At 51.0% G+C, this 25,522-nt stretch overlaps 1 protein-coding gene across 1 annotated transcript in view; it reads left to right on the forward strand.

Annotated features, from left to right (window-relative positions):
• SMOC2 (SPARC related modular calcium binding 2) overlaps positions 1-25,522 on the forward strand; it is a 167,042-nt gene that overhangs the window by 77,155 nt on the left and 64,365 nt on the right. Inside the window, exons 5-7 of the mRNA XM_068984929.1 lie at positions 1,722-1,769; positions 4,724-4,774; positions 6,168-6,242. Of these exons, the coding sequence (XP_068841030.1) occupies positions 1,722-1,769; positions 4,724-4,774; positions 6,168-6,242 (174 nt within the window). The remainder of the gene's footprint in view (positions 1-1,721; positions 1,770-4,723; positions 4,775-6,167; positions 6,243-25,522) is intronic.

Raw genomic sequence — 25,522 nt, forward strand, 5'->3', positions numbered from 1 at the left:
CGGAGAGAGAAAGGACATCTGAGGGAGCAGATCTATACTTTCTAAACGTGCTCTTCAGACCTCAGATGCCCATCACATTTCGAACCAGCAGCTCGGAGACTGCAGGCCCTAGATTACAAAAATACTACCTTAATTCAGTTGAGACGCTCCCTGGGGGTGGGGGTGGGACTTCCAATTATTATTTGGGTTGTTTGCATTTAGCTCAGAATAGTCAAACCTTCATAGTTGTGTCCAGAAATATTATCGAAATATTGTCATTTCCCAGTCAGCACAAAAAACATTTTTTGAGTCATTGACTGCAGAAACACATGATAAAAATAAACGGATCACTGAGAAACTTAAGCCTGTTAACAAATCTGGATTTGTAGAGAGAGGGTACGAAGGGAGAACCGAGCGAAACGGGATCCCGGAAGCTCTGAGCGGCCACACAGGGAGCCCGCTTTCTCTCTCGGGATTCTCACCAGGCGGGAAGCCCTGAGTTTTGCCCCTGGAAAGCAGGTGACGTTTCACCGCGTGGTCCCAGCCACCACTGGGAAGTTGTGCAAATGGATGGGCCAGGAAGATCCTGGTCCTTCTTATCTATCAACCGGGCGCATTTCCGAGGGCCTGTGGTCCAGGCATTCCCGAGGAGCAGCCTGGAGGGGAGAGGGCTGCGGCTGCTGCAGCCCCACTTAGGCCATGTGAGAGTTCGCCGGGGGGTCCTGCTCCTTCCCGTAAAGCTGCTGACTGCACTCGGCTGAGAGTGTGGGGGCCGGCCCCGCAGTGCCTCTTCCGTCAGGGTTTGGGGAGGGTGAGCCATGCCCCTGAGTTATGCCCTGTCCTCCAGGACCTCTGCCCACAGCCAGCTACTCATGAACTTCCCACTGCGGAACTGTCATGCTTCCAAGACGAATGTCCTCAAGTTTATGTCTTTAGTATAAATGCGGGTCTGTATTTCAAATTCCAAACTGAAAAAAACCAGGCCATGAATTTCAAGTTTCACTTCATGAGATGTTTTGTCTGCAGAGTCTAGCCTTGCGTATGCCTGGCGTAGCTCTGAATGACTCTGGGTGGGATGTTCTGAAGGGGATGGGCAGATAAACCCCAGGTGAATGTGGGATGGAGCTTCTTTATTCCTTGGAGTAGGTGTAATGACGATGAGGTGAAACTCTTGCTGCCGAAACAGTGTCCATCTAATGAGGAAGACAGGACAGCGTCCCTGTTCATAACATGAGCTTTTCAGGGCAGCATAACTGTTAACATGCTGTTACAAGTTACTGAGTTAACGCTCTATTTCCTGTTCTCCCCTTATGAAAAAATGGTTCCTCAGTTTTCCATAAGTCAGAATTCAGCTAAAGCCAGTTTTTATTGATTTTTAGTTGCAAATCTTATTTTAAAAGTTTTTAAAAGTCTATCCACTCTATTACCTCCACATGCTGTATGTTAAAAAGGCTCTTATGATATTTTTCAGGTGAAGAAACTGCTGTATTTTGTACCTAGAGGGTCTCACATGCGTCATGAGCCGGGCAGCCATAGAAGGAGGAGCTGATATCATGTTTCCTAGTTTGGGGCTGTGGTTTCAGATGACAGAGTCACCCAGGGCACTGGGCAGCTTGTATATGTTACCTAGAAAGTGACAAAGCCCTGCGAATTAATCAAAATGTAATAAAATATCTGCATAACAATTAGTGGTGACTGTTTGAAGGCCAAGAATAATTTCATCCCTTATTGTCCCCTTTCAGGTTCCATAAATGAAAAGGTTCCCCAAAGGGAAGGCACAGGGAAAACAGGTAACTATCTTAAAATGAACTTCCTTGACGTTTTCTGACAGCGAGTCCGATCTATGCCTTAAAATAACATCTCAGGTTAGAAGGTCAGCGTATGTCGGTGATGATGATGATATATGAGAGCTCAAGCAGTCTGTTAATATTATTTATTCAGCAGTTGTTTACTGAGCCCTTACGATTGCTGGGACCTTGCAGGTGCCAGGCACGTGACCCACCGGGTGACCCACTTGGTGTCCCCATCACACTTGTGTTGGGGCCACTTGAGGATGGAGTTAGCGTCATCTCAGGTCCACACCTGGGCAGAAGACGCCGGGGCTGGTGCGAGACTCTAGCTTAGCAGTTGAGGGGGGCACCGATCGAGATGTCCGCTGCTCCGCATAAGAAAGAGGGGACCTTTTCTGTCTATGACAGTCATCTCTTCTGGGATCAGTGCCCTCGGAAACCAGATGAAATAGCGAGCGTTTCCTTCGGAAGTCACCCTGCAGCTACAGGTCCGTCTCTGCCGGCCGTGGCCTTTGCCCTTCCCTCAGCTGGCAGGGGCCTCCCTGGTGGCTCAGCTGGTAAAGAATCCGCCTGCAATGCGGGAGACCTAGGTTCGATCCCTGGGTTGGGAAGATCCCCTGGAGAAGGAAAAGGCTCCCCATTCTAGTATTCTGGCCTGGAGAATTCCGTGGACTGTGTAGTCCTTGGGGTGGCAAAGAGTCGGACACGACTGAGTGACTTTCACTTTTACCTTTTAGCTGTCACCTGTTGGTCCCAGTGACACACATTCTGTTTTCATCTGATATCAATCTGTGAATTCAGAATTTATTTTTAAGATGAAATAAAAATAATGTACTAACATCTTGGGGTACCACTTCCCAGGCTAGTGGTAAAGAACCTGCCTGCCAGTGCAGGAGATACGGGTGTGGGTTCAGTCCCCGAAGAGGGAAGATCCCCTGGAGGAGGGCATCGCAACCCACGCCAGGACTCTTGCCCAGGAAACCCCATGGACAGAGGAGCCTGTGGGCTCCAGTCTGTGGACTGCAGAGTTGGACACAGTCGAAGTGACTTAGTGCACACGCTCCCGTCTTCAGCTCTTAGGGAGAGGGTTTCTGCTCAGGAAGGAAAGAGATATGATTGCACGGAGATGCTGGGGGCATGCTGCTTTATCTAAGAGAAGGGGAAGTGTAAATGTTCATGGTTAGGAACAGTAATCAAATACTGAAAAAACGACGGAGGGAAATACCATTTCGGGGGCTCCCTCAGTCCCGCTCATGGTGATATAGGTCCATTCCACTGTGGATATATATGTTTTTAATCCCTCAGGAATTGGCATGTGGGCTCAGAAACGGATTTAAGGAAATAACACATTGATTCTGCTGAAACCCCTTGATCTATAGACATGCCTGTCTGGGGAAATACCGAATATAAGATAGAGCTGGTTTGTCAGGAAAGTGAGAGGTTTGGCAAGCTGTCCTGGAGGCAGAGTAAAGGACACGGAGCTGTCCATGACTTTGCACCGTTGTCTGAAGCTGAGCCCAGTGGGTGTTGGCGGCTCCTTGCACCGGGACAGGCTCTCGGGGGGCCTGAGCAGGATGGTGGAGGCTGAGGGTCACGCTGCGGGGCCTGAGGGCTGAGACAGGGATGTGGGGGCCTCTGGTGCTGGCAATAGGGGTGGGGGTGGGAGGCACCCACCGTTGTCCCTCAAGGACAAGCCCCTCTCGCCTTGGTTCTTAGCTGAGAACTCAGACCGGCCCAGTCCCAGGGATTAGGGCTGCCGGCCCCCAAGGGATGACCTGCTCAGGCCTCAGCAAAAGCGTACAGCTTTAACTGTGTCCTTGATGGACGTTAACTGTGGCCACGATGGACATTCACAGTTCTTCATGGCTGACATTCCAGAGGACCTGAAGTATGCAAAGACTTTTTCTCAGCATGTTAAGACTCTCAAATATGTGGAAGAGGTTGTAAATGTGTTCCCCGTTTTATTCTTGGAAGATGACAGAATACTCAGGAGCAGCGCAGGCTTAGTTTGTTGCTGCTATCATGAGCAGACTTGGATGTTTCAGATCAATGACACTACATTTAGTCGATGTTTTGACAGATGGCGAGATTTTTTTTTCAAGAGATTGTTAAAGAATTTTTAAAAATACTGTTTGGTTTTCCCCTGGAAAGAACTTATGGGAAATCTCAGTTTTCCTCTCAGGGTGGCTGGGGTACTGATGGGTCACAGCCCACCAGTTAAGCCACGTGGCTGCCCCTCCTCTCCGTTATCACTTGCCGAATTGTGATCCTGAAGTTATTAAAACACGAAATCACATGAGTAGACAAGCCTGGGAGAAAACAGCAGGATGGCTCTCAGCAGCCCCCCGCCGTGCGCACTGTTAGGGCATCCCTGCCTGGGGGCTCCTTGTCCGGTGGCTTCTAGAGGCTTCGTTGCCAGAGAACCCAAAGGGTACTTTCCAGCTAAGTCAGTAAAGACCGTGTCCTCGGGATAAGGTCCTCAGCAAACGGCGCAGAATTTTCTGACTCATGCCCCTCCCTCTGCACTCGGGCACTTTCCCCCTGTCCCCTGACCCCACCCCTTACCCGACCCCCACCCCCCACCTCGCAGGAGGCCTGCGGTGCCTAGAGACCCGTGGGGCACAGTCCAGGCCCTGGTCTCTGTCCCCGCCCTCCGTTCAGAAACACGGGGCAGGGCAGGGGTCAGGCCCCCACCCCAGGCCCGCGTGGCTGCCGTCCGCCCCTCGCCCACTCAGGGGGCCCCCAGGGTTCCCGCCCGATGTCTCCCCCCCCCCAAGGGGTTGTTTGGCGCCACGTGCGCCTGTGGGTGTGCATCCGTGGGTGCGGCGTGCCGGGTGGTGGTTTGGTGGATCGTGGGGGGTATGCGATCCGGAGGGTCCAGCCTCTATGCACACTCATTTCACTTACTCTCGTAATTGTAGTCTCCTTGCAAATCTTTTCCGTTCTGAATTCAGATGATGCCTCAGCTCCAGCGCTGGAGACTCAGCCTCAAGGAGACGAGGAAGGTGAGTGTCCGCAGGGAGCTGGGTGGGGTGCCGTGGGCCTGGGGGCGGATCACGGCCCTGTGCTCAGGCTCACCTGGGACAGGCTGGGTTTGCCCTTTTCCAGCTTTATTTGCGAGGCCTCGTGTCCCTGCTGAGGGCCCCCGCACGTGCCATGGGACTTTCACACAGCACGTGCAGAGAGGCCTTTATGGTGAAATCTCTGAGCTGAAATTTTATCATCTGGATAGAGTGAAGGATGTATTTCCAAAGCTGCAAAGGCATACGCAGTTTCCCTGCTCACCCTCCACATCGTGTGATGATCACGCGTGGTGCCTGAGACCAGCCTTGTAAAGTGACAAAGATGCGTCTCAGGCTCATTAAGTTTTGTGTCATGGGAACGATGCCTTTCCTACTCCTGGCCGTGAGCACGCTGTTGTAGCCGTTGGCCTCTGTGTCACCCGTTCTCGGGGCAGAAGGGACCAGGTCTGAAGGCCGCATGTAAGGGGCACGCATAATACGTAAGTCGGAGATCAGAAGTGCTTCGCCAACAGCAACAGTGATAGTCATGATAACTGACTTCTGTCTGCCCTGGAAGCCACGTGCTCCATCACCCGAGCTCACCAAGCCCTTGGAGCCCCACCTCACAGACGAGATCACAGTTGCCCGAGATCACAGAGCCCACAGATGGCAAGGGTGCCCCTGGCCAGCTGGTCGGCTTCAGCGTGGTTCTCGGGCGAGTGTCGTCCTGACCGCACTGCAAAAGCTCAGTCGCATCTGTGACTATCACCACCACAGATTTGTTCCCAGATGTTGTAGGCAAACTTGTATTTTACATATTACACTTCGTACGGAGTCCTTCGGGCTTCCCTGGGGGCACAGCTGTAAAGCATCTGCCTGCAGTGCAGGAGACGAGGGGTTCGATCCCTGGGTCAGGAAGATCCCCTGGAGAAGGGATTGGCAACCTACTCCAGTATTCTTGCCTGGAGAATCCCATGGACGGAGGACCCTGGTGGGCTATGGTCCATGGGGTCGCAGGGTCGGCGACTTAGCCTGAGTGAAGACCTTGCGTGTGACCCAAGTATCCATCTTTACCACACGAGGGTGTGTTTTTGTACTTTGACGCTTTTTGCCAAAACCTCTTTCTTTTCAGCGGAAACTGTCTGGACTCACACTGCTTTTGTTCGAACTTTTGGATGAAGAAAGAAAAAAAAGACCTATGCTAAAGTTTTTCAAAATGCACGTTTTAATTTCCCTTTGTTTCATGCACATAAATATTTTACGTTTTTAATGTACAATGTGTATTTACTGATCATACTGACTTTTTTGCACTTTTAGGTTGCCTGCTGAAGTCTTTGAGAGACTTTGTATTTTCATGATGAATTAAAATAACTATTGTTCTATTTTGGTTCAATAGATGTGGCATCACGGTACCCCACACTTTGGACTGAACAAGTTAAAAGTCGACAGAACAAAACCAATAAGAATTCAGGTAAAAGGGGGACCTGTGTGGCTGAGTTAACAGACCCAGAAAGTGGCCTTGTTTTCTGGACGTTGCCTGCAGAGCACATGTTTTTCTCTGGTCACCAATGAGTCATGCAAATATGCTGTGGTTTGCCCATCAGAGTATGGTTCAAATGTGGGTGTTTTATTAAATTTGCTAAGTTATAGAACATATTATAGAATTTTAAAATTTTTTCTCAGAAATTAATGTTAACGCATTTTGCTATTGCATAAAGATGTTAACCTGTGCATTTCTCTTACAAACTTTAGAAACTGAATTAGTTTTACACAGTCTCGTCACTGTATTTCCAAAGGTTAGCTAGTTTGGTTTGCTTCTGTGCATATAGGTCAGTGCGTGGGAAATTAATTCAAACATTGAAAGCTTCAGGTTTACTGGTGGGTCTTGAAATCCTCTTGGGGAGGATTAGCGCGACAGTGCTTAATTTGAGAAACAAATGTGAAAGTATATAAAAATGTCATTTGAAATGTACATTAAAGAACAATTTTAATTGTCAGTGGGGCGCTCTTTTGGGGCTCCGTCTACATTCGTAGAACAAGGGTGCTTGTGTCTCACCCATCACCTACTGTTACCAGATTTTCAAGCTTACGTGCCCTGTCAATTATAATTAATGGTAACAATGCTGCAGACCTTCAGGATTTAGTGGGACTGAAAATAATGTTTCAGGAAATTCTAGTTTACAAGTTATCCTACACTATAATTTGATTTAATCAACCTAAATGTATTGAACACAAAACAATGACATTGAGTTGATTTATAGACATGGGGCATGAGATTATGGGATTAGATTTGTGTTTATCCCGTGTCCAGGAACGTGTTCTTTCTGAGGGTTTGAAGAAAGTGAGCCCTAGGTGGAATTTTAAGACGGTAAATACAGTACTTACTTTATTTAGTGATGAAATGGCAGAAACCATAGGTTTTACGCAATGACCATCATTGTCACCGAGATCCCAGCATCAGAAGAGTTTCATTTGTGTTTGACTTAAAAGATATTTCTACTGATAATCTTCTTTGGTAGAAGTGGACACATGTACTTAACAAATAAGTTGTGGCTCTTTGTTATTCCACGTTTTCACAAATTTCTGTTGTTTCTCCGCACCATTTCCATCCCTTTATAGAAGAAGCCAGACAGAAAGTGCTTTGCTGTTTTTCTCTAACGCTTCTCAGTTAAAAGCACTGTTTCTGCTCCCAGAGTTAGAACTAAAATGACAGAATAATACCTATGTTACCAAACACAGGAGCACCGCCATGCAGAGTGAGGGGTGCCCTGAGGATGCGGTCGCTGTAGTTCAGAGTGTAAAGTGAGACTCGTTCTGGGGAGGGACTTCCTCACAGAGGAAGCAAAGTACTCCGAGCTTACGAAACTTCGCTCACGGAGCTGGTCGCAAAGAGTCGGACACGACTGAGTCTGTCAGTAAATGTTTATTCACATGTCCCATGGTCACTTTGATGATATCATTGGCTTTTTATCTAAAAGTAAGTGAATCAAGAGGTTTCCCAGGTGACTCAGAGGTAAAAGAATCCACCTGCCAGTGCAGGAGACCCGGTTCATTCCCTGGATTGGGAAGCTCTCCTGGAGGAGGGATGGCAACCCACTCCTGTATTCTTGCCTGGAAAATCCCACGGACAGAAGAATCTGGTGAGCTACAGTCCATGGGGTTCCAAAGATTCAGACATGACTTAGCGAGTAAACAACAAGTTAAACAAAAAATAAACAAATGCATTAATAACTGAAAACTTGATTTAGTCTGAGTAACATACAGTTTCTCCGCTGCACTTTTAGTGATTGAAATTCAATGTGAACATAAATGAAATATTCCTCTGTTGGTTCGTTTTGCAGGAAAAGTATCCCTTTCATTTTTCAACTCAATGTGCATGAGTAAGTGAGTCAAACCTAAAATTGCATTTTGCTCTAAGAATTCATTCAATTTCTTTCTATTAATATATAATTGAGACTGTCCATATATTTCCTCATGCTCTTGAATCATCTCATATTCAATTTTATCATTCTACTTATAGAAGTTACAAAGCTTGATTACAGAATTTTACCAAATAAGAGATTTTGTGACATATTGTTTAATTATATAAAGTGAACTCATGTCTCTATTAAGCTGACACTCTTGCCCTGTGGTACATTAACTGCTTCCTGGATTTCTGCCTGATTTCCTTTAAACCAGTCCAGAATATTAAACACAGTGCGGTTGTTTGTTAGTTGGGACGGTAGTGATAATGACAGGCACTGCCACCTCTTGTGCTCACCATGGGCACGCACCTCACACGCGAGGCTGCGCCTGTGTCCTGCTCAGCGGGCACGACCCAGCGGGGCTACTGCGTGTTCTGTCTGTCCTCAGAGGAGGACGTGGTCACACATGAGGCAGCGGATGCTTGCAGGGCCCCTGAGTGCAGGACCCGAGGGCCATCCGGCCTGCCTCGGCCTGCCCTCGCCACTGTACCGCAGGGGCAGGACACCCCCTGCTCCCAGGGGAGGTGTGAGGGTGGTCCTGGCCTCACGTCTGGCCCTGGCCACGGTGCACCTGTGGAGCGCTGAGTTCAGACCCCTCGCCACTCGCGGGCCGGGGGCAGAGAAGGCTGGGGTGGGAGGGACACAGGGTTCCCCATCGGGGAACCTGCACTCGTTCCCCATCCTTGCTCCTGGGGCTGTGTTCTCTGCTTTTCAAACATTCTCGGTCCTCGGTCATCCCTGGGTCTTCTTGGACCCCAGCTCTGGGCACACAGACTGCCTCGTCCCTGCTCCCAGCACGCACCTACCTGCTCATGTCTACCTGACCCCCGGCTCGTGTCCACCGGCCCCCCCGCTCGTGTCCACCGGCCCCCCCAGCTCGTGTCCACCGGCCCCCCCCGCTCGTGTCCACCGGCCCCCCCAGCTCGTGTCCACCGGCCCCCCCAGCTCGTGTCCACCGGCCCCCCTCACCTGCTCGTGTCCACTGGCCGCCCCCCACCGCCTGCTCGTGTCCACCGGCTCCCCCCCCCGGCTCATGTCCACCTGCTCCCCCGCTCGTGTCCACCTGCCCCCCTGATCGTGTCCACCGGCCCCCCCGCTCGTGTCCACCGGCCCCCCCGCTCGTGTCCACCGGCCCCCCTCACCGCCCGCTCATGTCCACCTGCCCCCCGCTCGTGTCCACCTGCCCCCCCGCTCGTGTCCACCGGCCCCCCCACCGCCTGCTCGTGTCCACTGGCCCCCCCGGCTCGTGTCCACCTGCCCCCCAGCTCATGTCCACCGCCCCCCCTCACTTGCATGCAGCCGACACCCTCTCTCTGGGCATGTGCTCAGCATCACCCCTGTCCTCTCCGGGCTGCTGTGCTGTGTAGACCTGCCCTTGTGACCAGGTCCCCCACAGCCTGAGTTGACCCTGCCCCCGGACCCCAGGCAGGGCGGGGGCGGCGGGGCACCGTTCTCAGCCCTTTAGAGAGGGGAGGCAGCCCCTTTACCAGGCATGGCTCCTCTAGACTGGACGGGGCTCCCGGCAGCTCGCTCTCTCTGCTCATCGCTCCCCAGCCGCATCAGCGCCCCGCCAGAAGGTCCTCGCACCCAGCCTGATGGTTCCCTGCCTGTCCAATGGGTCCTGGTGCCCCATCTCTTGGCCAAGCACCTTGTTGCTCTGAAGGCATTTTGGGGATGAGAGTCATGTTCAGATGAGTGACTTTGAGTCAAGGAGGTTCCCCTCCTCCCTCAAGGGCCTCACCCAGAAGGGCCAGGGGCCCCCTAGGATGGCCCGTGGGGGGCGGCAAGCAGGGGGCAGACTCTGTTTAATCTTTTCCGTCAGAAAGGAGCCAAGGGCACTCTGCTGTCTCGTCATTTACTTCATGTGAATAGTTCACGGCGCGGCGGGCCTGTCTCCCCGTGTGGACCCTGCGGTGCAGCAGGCGCCCGGGCCCTGCCCCAGGGTCTGCCCACCCTGGGGGAGGAGGCGCTCCTGACTCTGCTTCCTCTCCAGCCCCTCATCTCTCTGCTTCCTATGCAGCCCCACGTCTCCCACGGCTGCTCAGAAACGGGAGCTCTAAGGGCCGGGCAGGCTGCACCCTGAGTGCGCTGTGTGACAGGCCCCCAGGAGCACCCACTGGCAGTGGCCTTGATGCACTGGGACCCCTCGTCTATTCACCTTAGGAGTCGGTCTGCGGTTTGAGGGCCCTCCCTGGTGGCTCAGTGGTAGAGAACACGCCTGCCAACGCAGAAGACGCAAGAGACCTGGGTCGGGAAGATCCCCTGGAGGAGGGCACAGCAACCCCCTGCAGTGTTCTTGTCTGGAGTGGACAGAGGAGCCTGGTGGGCTACAGTCCGTGGGGCGCAGAGTTGGACGCTGAAGCAGCTGGGCACGCGTGCATGCACACTGCGGCTCGGGAAGGCCGAGCTGCTCCCCTACCTTGCTCAGGCCGCGGCCACCTACGAGGTCTCAGCGTGCCCACGGGGCCCAGCCTGGCCGAGGGCGCCGGCATCTGCTCCCAGAGGCTTAGAGTGGGCGGTGCTTCCCGCAGGGCAGAGAGTGACAGCGTGGGGCGGCGGGCGTTTAGCTTCATTATTTATTCCAAGGCCCAGGTTGGCGGGGGAGTGTGTATGCTTTCTCTCTCTGCCCACAACTCAACCCAAGTCTGAGCTGAGGAGCTCCCCCGCTGAGAGCTCTGGAGGCGGCTCCCCGAGCCCCCAGGAGCTGTGTTGGCTGCAGACCCGACGGGACACACGCAGGCCGTGGGGCCCTCTCTAACGAAGAAGCTGCGGCTTGAACGGTCTTCTCGTTTTTGTGGTCTTTGTAAGTTTTGCATGTTAGCTGGAGCAAAACTAGAGGCCCCACTTTTTGCCATCTCTGAAACCCTCCTCCCACTTGGAAGAAAAATATTTCTCCCTTCCTAAACCATTAAAAACAGCTCTGTTTTCCATCCAAGAGAGGTTCTGTATCTCAAGATGTTCCATAGTTTTATGGGACCCCCTCCATGGAAACATTTTTCTGTTTTATTCAGGGTTGATAATTTTTGTTTTATTGCACATATTAAAATTATGGCCAAAAGATGATTATCTTTTGATTCTGCTTTAAATCATGGTAAATTGCATTCCCTGGGGGAAAAGAGCACCAATTATATTTTTCTTTCTTTGTACATTTTAAAACATTTCCTCACTTCCCTTTCTACCCCATTCTTCAAGCATGACCTTACAAAACATCAAGATGCCAACTACATTCTTAAGTTATAAAGTGTTGGTCATTTGAAGATATTAAGATACTAAAATAAATCAAGTAGCTCCTTCTCAAGGTGAACTCTGAACGTGTCTTACTCATAAGTATTATTAATACCTAAGCTACTAAAACGGCATGATGATTTACCCAAGTTTCCTAACTATAAACAGGAATTTTAACTCCAATTACATTTAATTCTTAGATTTCAGTATTGAAACGCTGGTTAAATAATCAGGATGCAAGATTTCAACATAAGTACGGAAAACAGTAATGAAAGTATACAAATCGTTTCTCAGTTGGCTGACAACATACACCAGCGTTATACATACACAGGCCTTTGTGCTCTCACTGTATGAAGAAAAAAGGGCTTTTGACTTATTTATTCTCTTGGTATAAATGAGATTTAATCCATCATTGAATCAGTGAGCCCTGATGTTAAATGGTGTCCTCTGTAGATCCTTAGCTATTGAATACAATTTGGGAAAGATTATTTTGTTCCAGGCAAGTGCTGTGTGATTGAATAATACGGCCCACTGCCCCCCACCCCCCCACCTTTGGGGTAAGCACGCTTTGCAAACTCTCTGCGTGGCCGGGAGGGGCCTAGCCCGGGTCTGACTGTGCACCGAGCCAGCTCCCTCGCTGCGCTGTGGCTCTGGGCTCCCTTTCTTGAGGCGCCTCTGTGGCTGACCGCGGGTTGGGAAACCTGCCTGCCCGTGAAGACACCTGGACAGTGCTGGCCGTCCTCCTCCGGCCAGACAGCCCCCTGGGGAGGGACGCAGCCCCAGGAGGGATGTGACGGGAGGTGACTCTGGCCAGGTGGACGGACCGCGGGTGTGAGAACTGGGGAGGCAGCAGCGTCTCCACCCCAGGCCCCCCACACGAGGCCGAGGCTGCCTCCTCGTCCCCTGGGGCACGGGCCCCCATATGCGAGGCCAAGGCCGCCTCCTCTTCCCCTGGGACATGGATGCCCGTGTGTTGCAGCGCACTCACTGTGCTGAGCTGCCTGGGCCTGGCTGTCCCAAGCCCCGAGACCCTGGGTCCGACGTCCTTCTAACTTGGGTTACAGCCGCTGCTGCTGCTCAGAGCCCCCGGGGCCTTGGGAAGGGCAGGGCTGAGCTGGGTTCCCACAAGGCCCTGTAATGCTGGTGAAGCTCTCTGAGCATCAGTCGGCATCTCATCTCCACGGGTAACAGTGTGCTGACCTCACGGGTATTGGGGCATGTCCGGGGGCACTCTGGGTCAATTGCTGGGGCTGTCCGAGTCCAGTCTGTAAACAGGACTGGGGTTACTATCCACTTGTTCACACATGGGCTCAGGCCTGGGCTTTGCAAATAGCGAGAGGGCAATTCTTGAGAGTTGTGGATGTGTGTGTTCACTCCAGAGGTTGCAGGATTCCCAGTTTGGAGAATTCAGGTGCTAGAAAGTGTATGATGGGTTGATGGTGCTGCAGGAAGGTGTCTCTGTGGTGGTGGAGTTTGTGGGGTTTTGTCCACTACTGCTTGGTTAGCTGTGTGAACCGAATACAAAGCCTCTTCTTGCACTTCACGCTTGTGAGTAGAAACGTAACAGGTCAGGTGTTTCTGACTAAATCAGGATTGATGCGGCTCGTGAACAAGGGAGGGTCCTTTTGAAAACCACTCTCACCGTTAAAACCCAAACTTGCCTTCTTGCCGCACCCTCGAGGGCGGTGGAAGAACGTTCTGCCAACCAGCAGGCCTCGTCTTGCCATCCTTGCCATCTGAACTGCTGACAGACGGCTGGCTCTTGGCCAAGAAGACATACAGCCAGTTACAGTGACCTCTGTGAGCCAGCTGGGTGGCCGGGGAGTTTGAGGGTTGTTGATGCAGCCGCTAAGGCTTTGATTCTTCCTGGGGGTGCCATGGTGTATATGTCTGTGTGTGAACTGAAGATTAGTCATAACCTGAAATTAGGGGGTTATTTAATCTGGTGGGAACATTTAGGATTCTGAGCCCGGGAGACAGCACCCCAGTAGCTCTGAGAAAACTTCTGCAAGGATGCAGGAGGGGAAGTCAGGCTGTATACAAGCCTGAACAGCAGAGATCGGATATCAAGTGAAGCAATTTAGCGTTCTGTGATGGGAAGGGCATGCCTCTGGGCTCACTGAATTCGCTTCTTTCCTGTGCACCTCAGCTGTCTGGGGCTGATCCTGTCTCCTGTTCACCTTGAAGAGCGCGGGTGGCTGCTTCTTGCGTTCCCCCAGCCCCTCAGCCATCACCGGTGGGGGGGTGACGGAACCTGCAGCCTCACAGTTTTGGGAGCCCTCGTTCACTTTCGGAGGCCAGAGGTCACTGACGGCTGACAGCCCTGTTTATTGATACGGCGGGAGGCATTTTCATTCCACATGTGCAAGTGTCTGCACACAGCCAAGCATGTGTTAAGTGACTATTTTCATCTAAAACGTGTCTCTGCTTTTAACAGATGCAGCCCTGTCCCTTAGCTTCATCCATCTCTATGGTTACCATCGTTTCCCTCTAGTTCGCCTGCCTCCTGCGTTTCTGTCTCGGACAAGCACTGGGCTGGAAGTGCTCCTGTGGTTTTGTCTGAAAATTGCATTAGGGCCTAAAGCCAGGGTACATCAGGCTATTGTGTTTCAGATGAAAAAACAGGCTAAGAAGTCGTTTAGGAAGATCTCATTTAGTTCTGTATTTAATAAAATATCTGCCCCACAGCCTTTTCATATTGATCACGGGTGTCTCGAGCAAGAATACTGAAGTGATTTGCCGTTCCCTTCTCCAGTGGACCACGTTTTGCCAGAAAGTTCCATCATGACCCGTCTGCCTGGGGTGGCCCAGTATGGCATGGCTCATCGCTCCACTGAGCTACCCAAGGCTGTGATCCATGTGACCATTTTGGTTAACTTTCTGTGACTGTGATTTTTCATTCTGGAGGCTGTGGGATGGTAGTCCTTGGAAGAAAAGCTATGACAAACTTAGACAGTGTATTAAAGAGCAGATATATCACTTTGCCGACAAAGGTCCGTCTAGTCAAAGCTATGGTTTTTCCAGGACTCGTGTACGGATGTGAGAGCTGGACCATAGAGAAGGCTGAGCACTGAGGAATCAATGCTTTCAAACTGTGGGGCTGGAGAAGACTCCTGAGAGGCCCTTGGACTGCAAGGAGATCCAGCCAGTCAATCCTAAAGGAAATCAGTCCCGAATATTCATCGGAAGGACTGATGCTGAAGCTGAAGCTCCAGTACTTTAGCCACCTGATGCAAAGAGCTGACTCATTGGAAGTCTTTTCCTGATGCTGGGAAAGACTGATGGTGGGAGGAGAAGGGGACGACAGAGGATGAGATGGTTGGGTGGTGTCATTAGCTCAATGGACATGAGTTGGAGCAAGCTCTGGAAGATAGTGTGGAAGGACAGGGAATTCTTGCAGTTCATGGGGTCACAAAGAATTGGATATGACTCAGGACTGAGCAAGAGCAGACAGCAGCAACTAGATCAAAGCACAGAGTGTGGAGGGCACTGAGATTCTGCACGCTGAGACCCCCGAGGAAGTGAAAAATGAGTCATTTTATACCAGCCCGTCGTGTCCCATGTATGAAATGACTGCAAAAACTTACCTGAACAGCAGAGCCGGGCGATTTGCCTAACACGTCAGTTTACTTCACACGCTTATCGCGAGGACATCAGCTTCTGGAGGACAAGCCAGATTTATCAGGAAGCGTGGGTGTCAGCAGAAAGGCAGCACAATTCCGTGTCTGGACAAGATGCTCAGAAGCTCACTGTTCTGTTCAGTAGCCGCCGCGCTCCTTGGCCGTGCAGGGCCTCAGCCCTGTCCTGGCTCAGCCCTGTCCCGACTCAGCCCTGTCCCGGCTCGGCCCTGTCTGGGCTCAGCCCGTGGGTTGGTTTCAGGAGGTGGAGGGCCCCCGGGGGCAGACCCGCTTGGAGGCCTGGCCTGGTCTTGCGCCTGCTGCCTCCTCTCCCGTCCGCCCGCTGCGGGAGGCCGGTCTCTGGGCCTGAGACCTCAGCGCAGCAGCCCTGGCTGAGCCCTGAACACAGCCGTTAGGAAAACTGCAGATATGGCCATGACTGCACAGCCCGGTTAGGTCCTGCGTTTAGGTCTCGCTGGTTAGTTCATGTTCCCTTTTGTGTTGTTCCTATGGTTACACACACATACACGTGCGTGTGTTCGTGTCATTTATATACACGTTGGCCTTTGCCTTGCCTGTAGCTCAAATAGTAAAGAATCCACCTGCAGTGCAGGAGACCTGGGTTTGATCCCTGGGTCGGGAAGATCCCCTGGAGAAGGAAATGACCACCCACGCCAGTGTTCTTGCCTGGAGAACCCCATGGACAGAGGAGCCTGGTGGGCTGCAGTCCATGGGGTCGCAGAGTTGGACACGACTGAGGGACTAACTGGCCTTTTGCTCACCGTGGCTGCGTGCTGGGGTCCCATCTGCCCACCAGCCCCGTGTTTGCTCCTGGGAGGCGCGGTGTTGCCTGTACCTGCCAGTCCCCTGTGCATCCCCAGGGCACCTGGGATCCAACCCCGATTAAAACGCTTGCCCCCGTCTCAGTCTCATCAGAGTATCTGCGTCTCAGGTGGGGCTTCTGAAGCTGCCTTCTAGGCAGCTTCTCTGCTGACTTTCGTGTGAAATTTTGAGTCGCACCGCAAACACATCCTAACTATTACCAACAAGGTTTTGGCCATCTTTAAGTTCTTGCTTGTAAATGTAGACCTCCAGGCTTCCCTGGTAGGTCAGCTGGTAAAGAATCTGCCTGCAATGTGGGAGACCTGGGTTCGATTCCTGGGTGGGGAAGATCCCCTGGAGGAGGGCATGGCAACCCCCTCCAGTGTTCTTGCCTGAAGAATCCCACGGACAGAGGAGCCTGGCGGGCTACAGTCCACGGGGTCGCAAAGAGTCAAAGTTTTGGCCATCTTTAAGTTTCTGTTTGTAATTATACATGTACATAAAGCAAATCCCTAAGTTTCCCAAAGGTGCCTGGGTGCAAGGGCACAAGCATGTCGGGCCTCCTCTGTGCTGTGAGCCTCCCCCCACACCCCGTCCAGCCCTCGGGCCGCCCCGCAGGCTCCGCGTTCGCGATGCGGCTTCTGCTTCCTGCCCGTCCTGCGGCGCCAGGCCTGCGGAGCCATCCGCACCTCGTGTGGCTGGGGTGACTGCCTGGACCCCCGTGGTCTTCAGGCCTCCCCTCTTGGGTTCCGCACTGCAGCTTTCTCCACGTGGCGCTTTCAAAAGTGAGAGCCGTGTCTGTTCGGGAACACCCCAGCAGAGCCCCAAGTCACTCCTGGGAAGGCCGTGTCCCTCGCAGGGCCTCTGGTGGGCTCCGGGCAGCTGGTGCTCCTGTGGCCTCTAAGGCCGTCTCTGCCCTTGGTGGCCTTTACCCGGCTCTGTTCAGATGGGATTCGCCTGCCATACGGTTCACCCGTTTGGTGTACAATTCAGAGGCTTTGGAAAACCACCACAAGCTAATCTGGGGACATTTTCGTCACTCCAGACCCCCAAACCACACATTGATTAGCGGTGAGTCCCCACTGACAACCCTCTGCCCTCATAAGCACAGACCCGCTTCAGCCTCTGCAGATGGACTTGTCCGTTCATCTCAGATGTGTGGTCTCACACGTGTGGTCTTCTGTGACTGGCTTCTTTCTCTTAGCACGGGGCTCATAGTATCAGACAAGGGGTAGTGTGCGTGTCAGCACCTCATCCCTTTTCTTGCCTCAGTAATGTTCCATTGTATGTGCGGGCCACGTTTCATTTCATCAGCTGATTGATGGGCATTTGGGTGGTTTCCATTTGTCAGCTGCTATGGACATTTCCTGCACAAGTTTTTGTGTGGACATATGTTTTCACGTCTCTTGGGTTCAAACCCAGTGGTTCAATTGCTGGATCACACCATAAGGTGACGGCTAATGTTTTTATGGGGCTGCCAAACTGTTGCCAAAGCAGATGTAACCGTTGGCACCCTCATCAGGAATGCACGTGGGCACTGATTTCTCCACGTCTTCTCTAGGACCTGTTACTTTCTGGCTTTTGGTTTGTTTGTTTGCGTTTTGATTACAGTCATCTTGGTGAGTGTGAAGTCGTGTCTCCTTGTGGTTCTGCTCTGCGTTTCTCTGATGACTAACGGTGTTTAGCACCTTTTCACGTGCCTGCTGGTTATCTGTGTCTTTTCTTTGGAGATATGTCTATTCAGATTCTGTGCCCATTTTATTTGGTTATTTGCCTTTTAGTTCTGGAGTTGTTAGGCTTTATGTGTTCTAGATACAGGTCCCTTATCTGATACGTAATTTGCAAATATTTTTGTCCCATCCTGCGAATTGCCTTTTTACTTTTTTGATGATATCCTTTGAATTGCAAGGGCTTTTAACTCTGATGCAGTCCGGCTCATCTGTTTCCCTTTGTTGCTCATGGCTTTGACGCCTGATCTAAGAAACCTTTGCCTGGTCAAGGCCCCCTTTGTCACCCAGGGTGGAGGCCCTGTTTTCAGGGAGGATGGGGCTGCTGCACCACCGTCAGAGGCTCACAGAGGTCTTCATGCCCCCAGAGCTGCGGTCTTCCTGCAAAAATACAGCCCTCTTCCACTGGCTATCCTGAACCTTGAGGGTGGAATTTGGAGTTAATCCTGCTGGAAAATTTCCTCCCTCCTTCCTTGAACTTTTTTCTTTAAGCTAGTGAAACTGGCTCAAAAGTTATGTTATAGCAAGTATAATTGGGAAAAAGAGAAAGTTAGAGAAAATGTTATAAAAGAAGAAAATAGGTATGCATGGGACATAATTATCCTAAAACTATTGCTTCAGTTCAGTTCAGTTCAGTTCAGTCGCTCAGTCGTGTCTGACTCTCTGCGACCCCATGAATCGCAGCACGCCAGGCCTCCCTGTCCATCACCAACTCCCAGAGTTCACTCAGACTCACGTCCATCAGGTCAGTGATGCCATCCAGCCATCTCATCCTCGGTTGTCCCTTTCTCCTCCTGCCCCCAATCCCTCCCAGCATCAGAGTCTTTCCCAATGAGTCAGCTCTTCACATGAGGTGGCCAAAGTACTGGAGCTTCAGCTTTAGCATCATTCCTTCCAAAGAAATCCCAGGGCTGATCTCCTTCAGAATGGACTGGTTGGATCTCCTTGCAGTCCAAGGGACTCTCAAGAGTCTTCCCCAACACCACAGTTCAAAAGCATCAATTCTTCGGCACTCAGCCTTCTTCACAGTCCAACTCTCACATCCATACATGACCACAGGAAAAACCATAGCCTTGACTAGACTATTGCTTATTTATCTGAAATTCTCATCTAACCTCCTATCCTGTATTTTGTCTGGTAACCTTTCCTGTCAATAAACACACTTCCTTGTTCTCAGTCTTTCTTTGGCTGATCTTCAGTAGAGAAAGGTCCCTTGGGCTTTCCTCAAAGGTCACATTTTCACCCCGTGTGTCAGTCTGTGAGGGCTGTCCTAACAAAGCATCATGGGCCACGGTGGGTGTTTGTTTCCGGTTCTGGGGCTGGGAGTCCGGGTGCATGTGGGTCCTGGGGAGAAGACGCGTCCTGACCTGCAGATGCCCTGTCCTCTCTGTGTCCTCACATGGCCTCTCCCCCGGGTTCACACCGTCCTGGTGTCTCTTCTTCTCGAAAGGACTCCAGTCCCATGACCGTTATGACCTCAGCTAACCTTGATTGCCTTCTTAAAAGCCCTGCCTCCAATACAGGGACAAGGAGGAACAGGAGGGGGTCCTCCCGCCCTGTGATGTGAGGAGGAACGCAGTTCAGTCTGTAGCGTCCGGAGTAGAATGACTGCAGTGTGCTTGGGTTCGGGTGTTTTGCATCGAAAGCAGAGCCTGTGAGGAGATGGGCTCCGTGTGGACGTGGAGGCTGTGCATCCGCTCTGCGGACACCTCAGGCCCACCTGCGTCTTCTCTCCTGCATCACCCTAGGCTCCCGGGATATTCCTCCTGAGATGGCCCCTTACAACAGGGGTGGTTTTTGTCATTGGTTAAAGAAATGATGCTTGTTCCTTGGAAGAAAAGCTATGACCAACCTAGACAGCATATTAAAAAGCAGCGACATCACTTTGCCAACAAAAGCCCATCTAGTCAAGGTTTTCCCAGTGGTCGTGTATGGATGTGAGAGCTGGACTATAAAGAAGGCTGAGCACAAAAGAATTGACGCTTTTGAACCGTGGTGGTGGAGGAGATTCCTGAGAGTCCCTTGGACTGCAAGGAGATCCAACCAGTCCATCCTAAAGGAAATCAGTCCTGAATATTCATTGAAAGGACTGATGCTGAAGCTGAAACTCCAATCCTTTGGCCGCCTGATGCAAAGAACAGACTCACTGGAAAAGACCCTGATGCTGGGAAAGATCGAAGGCAGGAGAAGGGGACGACAGAGGATGAGATGGTTGGATGGCATCACCGAATCAATGGACATGAGTTTGAGCAAGCTCCGGGAGTTGGTGATGGGCAGGGAGGCCTGGTGTGCCTCAGTCCAAGGGGTTGCAAAGAGTTGGAAGTGACTGAGGGGCTGAACTCACTGAAAGAAACGGGATTCTCATGGAAGTCCTGTGGGTAGCTTCACATTGACCTTTGACAAAAGTTTCTGTGTTTAACTAGAATGGAATTTATTCCAGTGTATCAAGTGTTGGCTGAAGACAGTATTGAGAATTTCCCTCAAGCTTAACATTGCTTTTGTGGCCACAGACACCTTCTATAGAACGGATACGCTTCTTGTTAACAACCTTGTTGTTACATGATTGATTTACAGTGCTTTGCTAGTTTCTGCTGTATAGCAAAGTGATTCAGTTACGTACGTACGTGTGTGTGTGTGTGTGTGTGTGTGTGTGTGTGTGTGTGTACACATGGGGGGCTTCCCTGGTGGCTCAGAGATTAAAGCGTCTGCCTCTAATGTGGGAGACCTGGGTTTGATCCCTGGGTCGGGAAGATCCCCTAGAGAAGACAATGGCCCCCACTCCAGTCCTCTTGCCTGGAGAATCCCATGGACGGAGGAGCCTGGTGGGCTACAGTCCACTGGGTCGCTAAGAGTCGGACACACCTGAGCGACTTCACTTTCACTTTCACACATACATATGTATTCCTTTTCCTCTTCTTTCCCGTTATGATTTATTGCGAGACGTTGAATACAGTTCCTTGAGCTCTGTAGCCGGCCTCGTTGCTCACCCGTTCGACACACAGCCCTTTTCATCTGCTAACCCTAAACGCCGCTCCGGCCCTCCCTGTGCCCCCGCCCTTAGCGGCCACAAGCCTTCATCGATGTCAGCGCGTCTGTTTCCATTTTAGATCCTCCTGTAGCGGTATCTGCGGCATTTGTCTCTCTCTCAGACTTCCTTCAGTTAGAATGCCAGTCTCTAGGTCCACCCTGTTGCTGCAGAGGGCATTTTTTAATGGCTGAGGAGTATTCTATCACACACGTGTCCCCCATCCCTGTCCCTCCTTCTGTCAGTGGACACTGAGGTCGCCTGCGCGTCTTGGCTGTTGTAAGTAGGGCGGCCGTGGCCACTGGGGTGCGTGCATCTTTTTGAATTGCGCTTTTCTCTGATACATGCCCAGGAGCAGGATTGCTGGGTCGGATGCTGTTAATAATTCTGTTTGTAGTTTTTAAGGAACCTCCCCATGTTCTCCATAGTGGATGCACCGACTTAAATTCCCACCAACAATGTAGGCTGCCTTTTCTCCACACCCTCACCAGCATTTGTCGTTTGTAAGTTTTTTGATGACTACCATACTGACCAGTGTGAGGTGGTACCTCATTGTAGTTTTGACTTGCTTAAAATGGGTATTCTTAATTGGTGATTTTTTAAACTTAAAAAAAAATAAAGAAAAAGAAAACAGCCAAGTGCAGCTTATGTTAACTAAGAAGAGATTTCAGGTATTTTACGAAGCCATCTCAGCATCTGTCACTTCTGCTCAATGGGATGTTTGTGTCCGGGGTTCCCTGCACCATCTGAGTCTGCCCTAGGTGCTTATAGACAGCTGACAGCTCTTGCAGAAGCACGCGATTCTCACGCGGTAATGGATGCTGGACTCGCAGCACGGAAGGCGCTGTAGACCGTGGTGACGGATGGTCCGCCTTTACTTTACGGGCTCCCCGGGGGCACTGATGGTAAAGAACCCGCCTGCCAGTGCAGGAGACGCAAGAGACACTGGTTCAGTCCCTCGCTCAGGAAGACCCCTGGAGGGGGCATGGCAGCCCACTTCCCTGGTGACTCAGCTGGTAAAGAACCCGCCTGCAATGCGGGAGACCTGGGTTGGATCCCTGGGTCAGGAAGACCCCCTGGAGAGGGGCATGGCAGCCCACTCCACCATTCTTGCCTGAAGAACTCCCATGGGCAGAGGAGGCTGGTGGGCCACAGTCCGTGGGGTCACAGAGTCCGACGCGACTGCAGCGGCTCAGCGTGCGTGCCTTTACTTTGTACATCTGTGGGTTTTATATAGCAGGCTGTGCAGACTGCAGTGTGTGGCACACTCAGTTGTGCCAGAGGACACACACCTATTAGGTGAGTTGCTGGGAGACACGTAGAGAAGCCTGGACAACCGACCAGCTGAGGGGGGAGGTCCGGCACCTTTACTTACAGCTGCTCCTTGACTAAGAATATCGAGAAGCACTGTCTCTAACCCCCTCTTTCTACTGCTCATAACTATTCAACCTTAACTTGAGAAATAGCAATACATTTTCCAAGATTGGTCTCAACTGAAAGGCATGTTTTTGTTTGCCAGAAGCTTAGAAATAATTTGTTTTTCTGTTTTTGTGTGACTCTGCTTTAAGAGAAAAACAAGTACTTTCTTCATTTTCAAAGTCAGTTTTTGAAATTAGAAGAGGGAGAAAAAGGAAAAATGTCTCTAAAATCTTGGTTGGAAAGAGACTTTTCATTGACTTGAGAGTTTTTTTTTTTTTTAATTTAAGTGTTTTTCAAATATTATGTGTTCTCATGAGCACTGGATTATTTTATCTAAAGCCATCACTTTAATGTTTGAAATAGCAATGTGTTACAACCAAACTGTATAGGAAGTTGACTTACGGGTTGAAGCAGAGGCTAATAAATTACTTAAGATATTTCTCTGTTTCATGTCTTGCCTCTGTAAAATCGCTGCCTGCTGTTTCCTTCTGCTGCCTTTCTGTAATTTGTAAAGCCGTGGATGTCTGATAGACGCTCAAGTCAGTGCTAAATGCTCATGAGTTTCCTGTGGTGACTTGTAACACTTTAGATGTCCCTCAAGGTGAGGATTTAGAGTTTTGAGCCGACAAAATGATAGTGAGAAAGCGGAATGAATGAACTGAAAGAGTTAGTCACTCAGTCATGTCTGACTGTGACCCCCACCAGGCTCTCCTGTCCAAGGAAAGAATACTGGAGTGGGCAGCCATTTACTTCTCCAGGGGATGTTCCTGACCCAGGGATGGACCAAATCCCGGTCTCCTGCATTGAAGGTGGATTCTTTACCATCTGAGCCACCAGGGAGGCCCAGAATGAATGGGAGCCTCACTTAAGCCGGGACCAGACCTGGGGACAGCCACTCAAAGACTAAGGGGGAGCCAATGTCTGTTGTTAGAATCCAACACTCACATCATTTCGGATGTGGAATCATTTCTTAATTAATTTACTTTGTATCTAATATAATTTATGTTTATATTAGTTTCAGGTTTATGGAAACCACAGAGTCCTCAATCCCCCCACGCCCACCCCCACCCATGAAAAAAGTGAGGGTGAAGTGAAGTCGCTCAGTCGTGTCCGACTCTTTGCAACCCCATGGACCGCAGCCTGCCAGGCTCCTCCATCCATGGGATTTTCCAGGCAGGAGCACTGGAGTGGGGTGCCATTTCCTTCTCCAGGGGATCTTCCTGACCCAAGGATCGAACCCGGACCATAGCCTCTGTAATGGACACCTTGCAGAAGAGCCGTGCCGCTGGGAGCTGAGCCAGGGCTGGGATGCTGCCCCCAGAGTCCTACGTGGCCACCACCGACCCCAACACCTCAGTCTTCCCTCTATTTGGGGCTTCGTAGCAGTGACGCGGGTCTGGAGACCTGGCCTGTGTCCAGCTTCCGCTGTGACTGCTACGAGGCCGTGTGGAACCCATTTGACTTCCCCACCCTCACCCCTGTGTTTCTTCCTGGGAATATGCTGTCTAGGTTGGTCATAACTTTCCTTCCCAGGAGTAAGCGTCCTTTAATTTCATGGCTGCAGTCACCATCTGCAGTGATTTGGGAGCCCCCCAGAATAAACTCTGACACTGTTTCCCCATCTATTTCCCATGAAGTGATGGGACCAGATGCCATGATCTTCGTTTTCTGAATGTTGAGCTTTAAGCCAACTTTTTCACTCTCCTCTTTCACTTTCATCAAGAGGCTTTTAAGTTCTTTTTCACTTTCTGCCATAAGGGTGGTGTCATCTGCATATATGAGGTTATTGATATTTCTCCCGGCAATCTTGATTCCAGCTTGTGTTTCTTCCAGCCCAGCGCTTCTCATGATGGACTCTGCATAGAAGTTAAATAAGCAGGGTGACAATATACAGCCTTGATGTACTCCTTTTCTATTTGGAACCAGTCTGCTGTTCCATGTCCAGTTCTAACTGTTGCTTCCTGACCTGCATACAGATTTCTCAAGAGGCAGGTCAGGTGGTCTGGTATTCCTATCTCTTTCACAATTTTCCATAGTTTATTGTGATCCACCCAGTCAAAGGCTTTGGCATAGTCAATAAAGCAGAAGTAGACGTTTTCCTGGAACTCTCTTGTGTTTTCCATGATCCAGCGGATGTTGGCAATTTGATCTCTGGGTCCTCTGCCTTTTCTAAAACCAGCTTGAACACCAGGGAGTTCACGGTTCACGTATTGCTGAAGCCTGGCTTGGAGAATTTTGAGCATTACTTTACTAGCATGTGAGATGAGTGCAATTGTGCGGTAGTTTGAGCATTCTTTGGCATTGCCTTTCTTTGGGATTGGAATGAAAACTGACCCTTTCCAGTCCTGTGGCCACTGCTGAGTTTTCCAAACTTGCTGTCATATTGAGTGCAGCACTTTCACAGCATCATCTTTCAGGATTTGAAACAGCTCAACTGGAATTCCATCACCTCCACTAGCTTTGTTCGTAGTGATGCTTCCTAAGGCCCACTTGACTTCACATTCCAGGATGTCTGGCTCTAGGTGAGTGAGACAGCCATGAAATTAAAAGACGCTTACTCCTTGGAAGGACAGTGATGACCAACCTAGACAGCATATTTAAAAGCAGAGACATTACTTTGCCAACAAAGGTCCGTCTAGTCAAGGCTATGGTTTTTCCTGTGGTTATGTATGGATGTGAGAGTTGGACTGTGAAGAAGGCTGAGCGCTGAAGAATTGATGCTTTTGAAATGTGGTGTTGCAGAAGACTCTTAAGAGTCCCTTGGACTGCAAGGAGATCCAACCAGTCCATTCTGAAGGAGATCAGCCCTGGGATTTCTTTGGAAGGAATGATGCTAAAGCTGAAACTCCAGTATTTTGGCCACCTCATGCGAAGAGTTGACTCATTGGAAAAGACACTGATGCTGGGAAAGATTGAGGGCAGGAGGAGAAGGGGACGGCAGAGGATGAGATGGCTGGATGGCATCACCGACTCGATGGACGTGAGTTCAAGTGAACTCCGGAAGTTGGTGATGGACAGGGAGGCCTGGTGTGCTGCAGTTCATGGGGTCGCAAACAGTTGGACACAACTGAGCAACTGAACTGAACTGAACTGATGAAGGTTAGAGATCTTCTGGGAGAGGGACTCACCTAGACTAAGATGCTCGTCTGCGGGCTGCTGCCTCTAAGCAGGCGTCTCTGCTCCATCTGGCCCTCACTTGCCCATCCTGCCCCCGAGGGAGAATGGGGTGCCAAACTGGAGGGGGCGCCTGGCGCAGGGCTCTGTGCGCCTTGCTGACTCCAGCTCCCATGGCCAGTCCAGTGGGGGCCTGTCCTCACCCTGGAGACAGGGAGACGGGCATTGCAGGGTCAACCCCAGGACTCTCAGTTGGTGAGAACTGGAGCGCAGCTCTGTACTCTCCCCGGGCCACGGTGTGTGCAGGATACCAGGGCGGGCGGTGGGGCAGGGGCAGC

This window comes from Capricornis sumatraensis, chromosome 13, assembly GCF_032405125.1.
Source record: "Capricornis sumatraensis isolate serow.1 chromosome 13, serow.2, whole genome shotgun sequence".
NCBI lineage: Eukaryota > Metazoa > Chordata > Mammalia > Artiodactyla > Bovidae > Capricornis > Capricornis sumatraensis.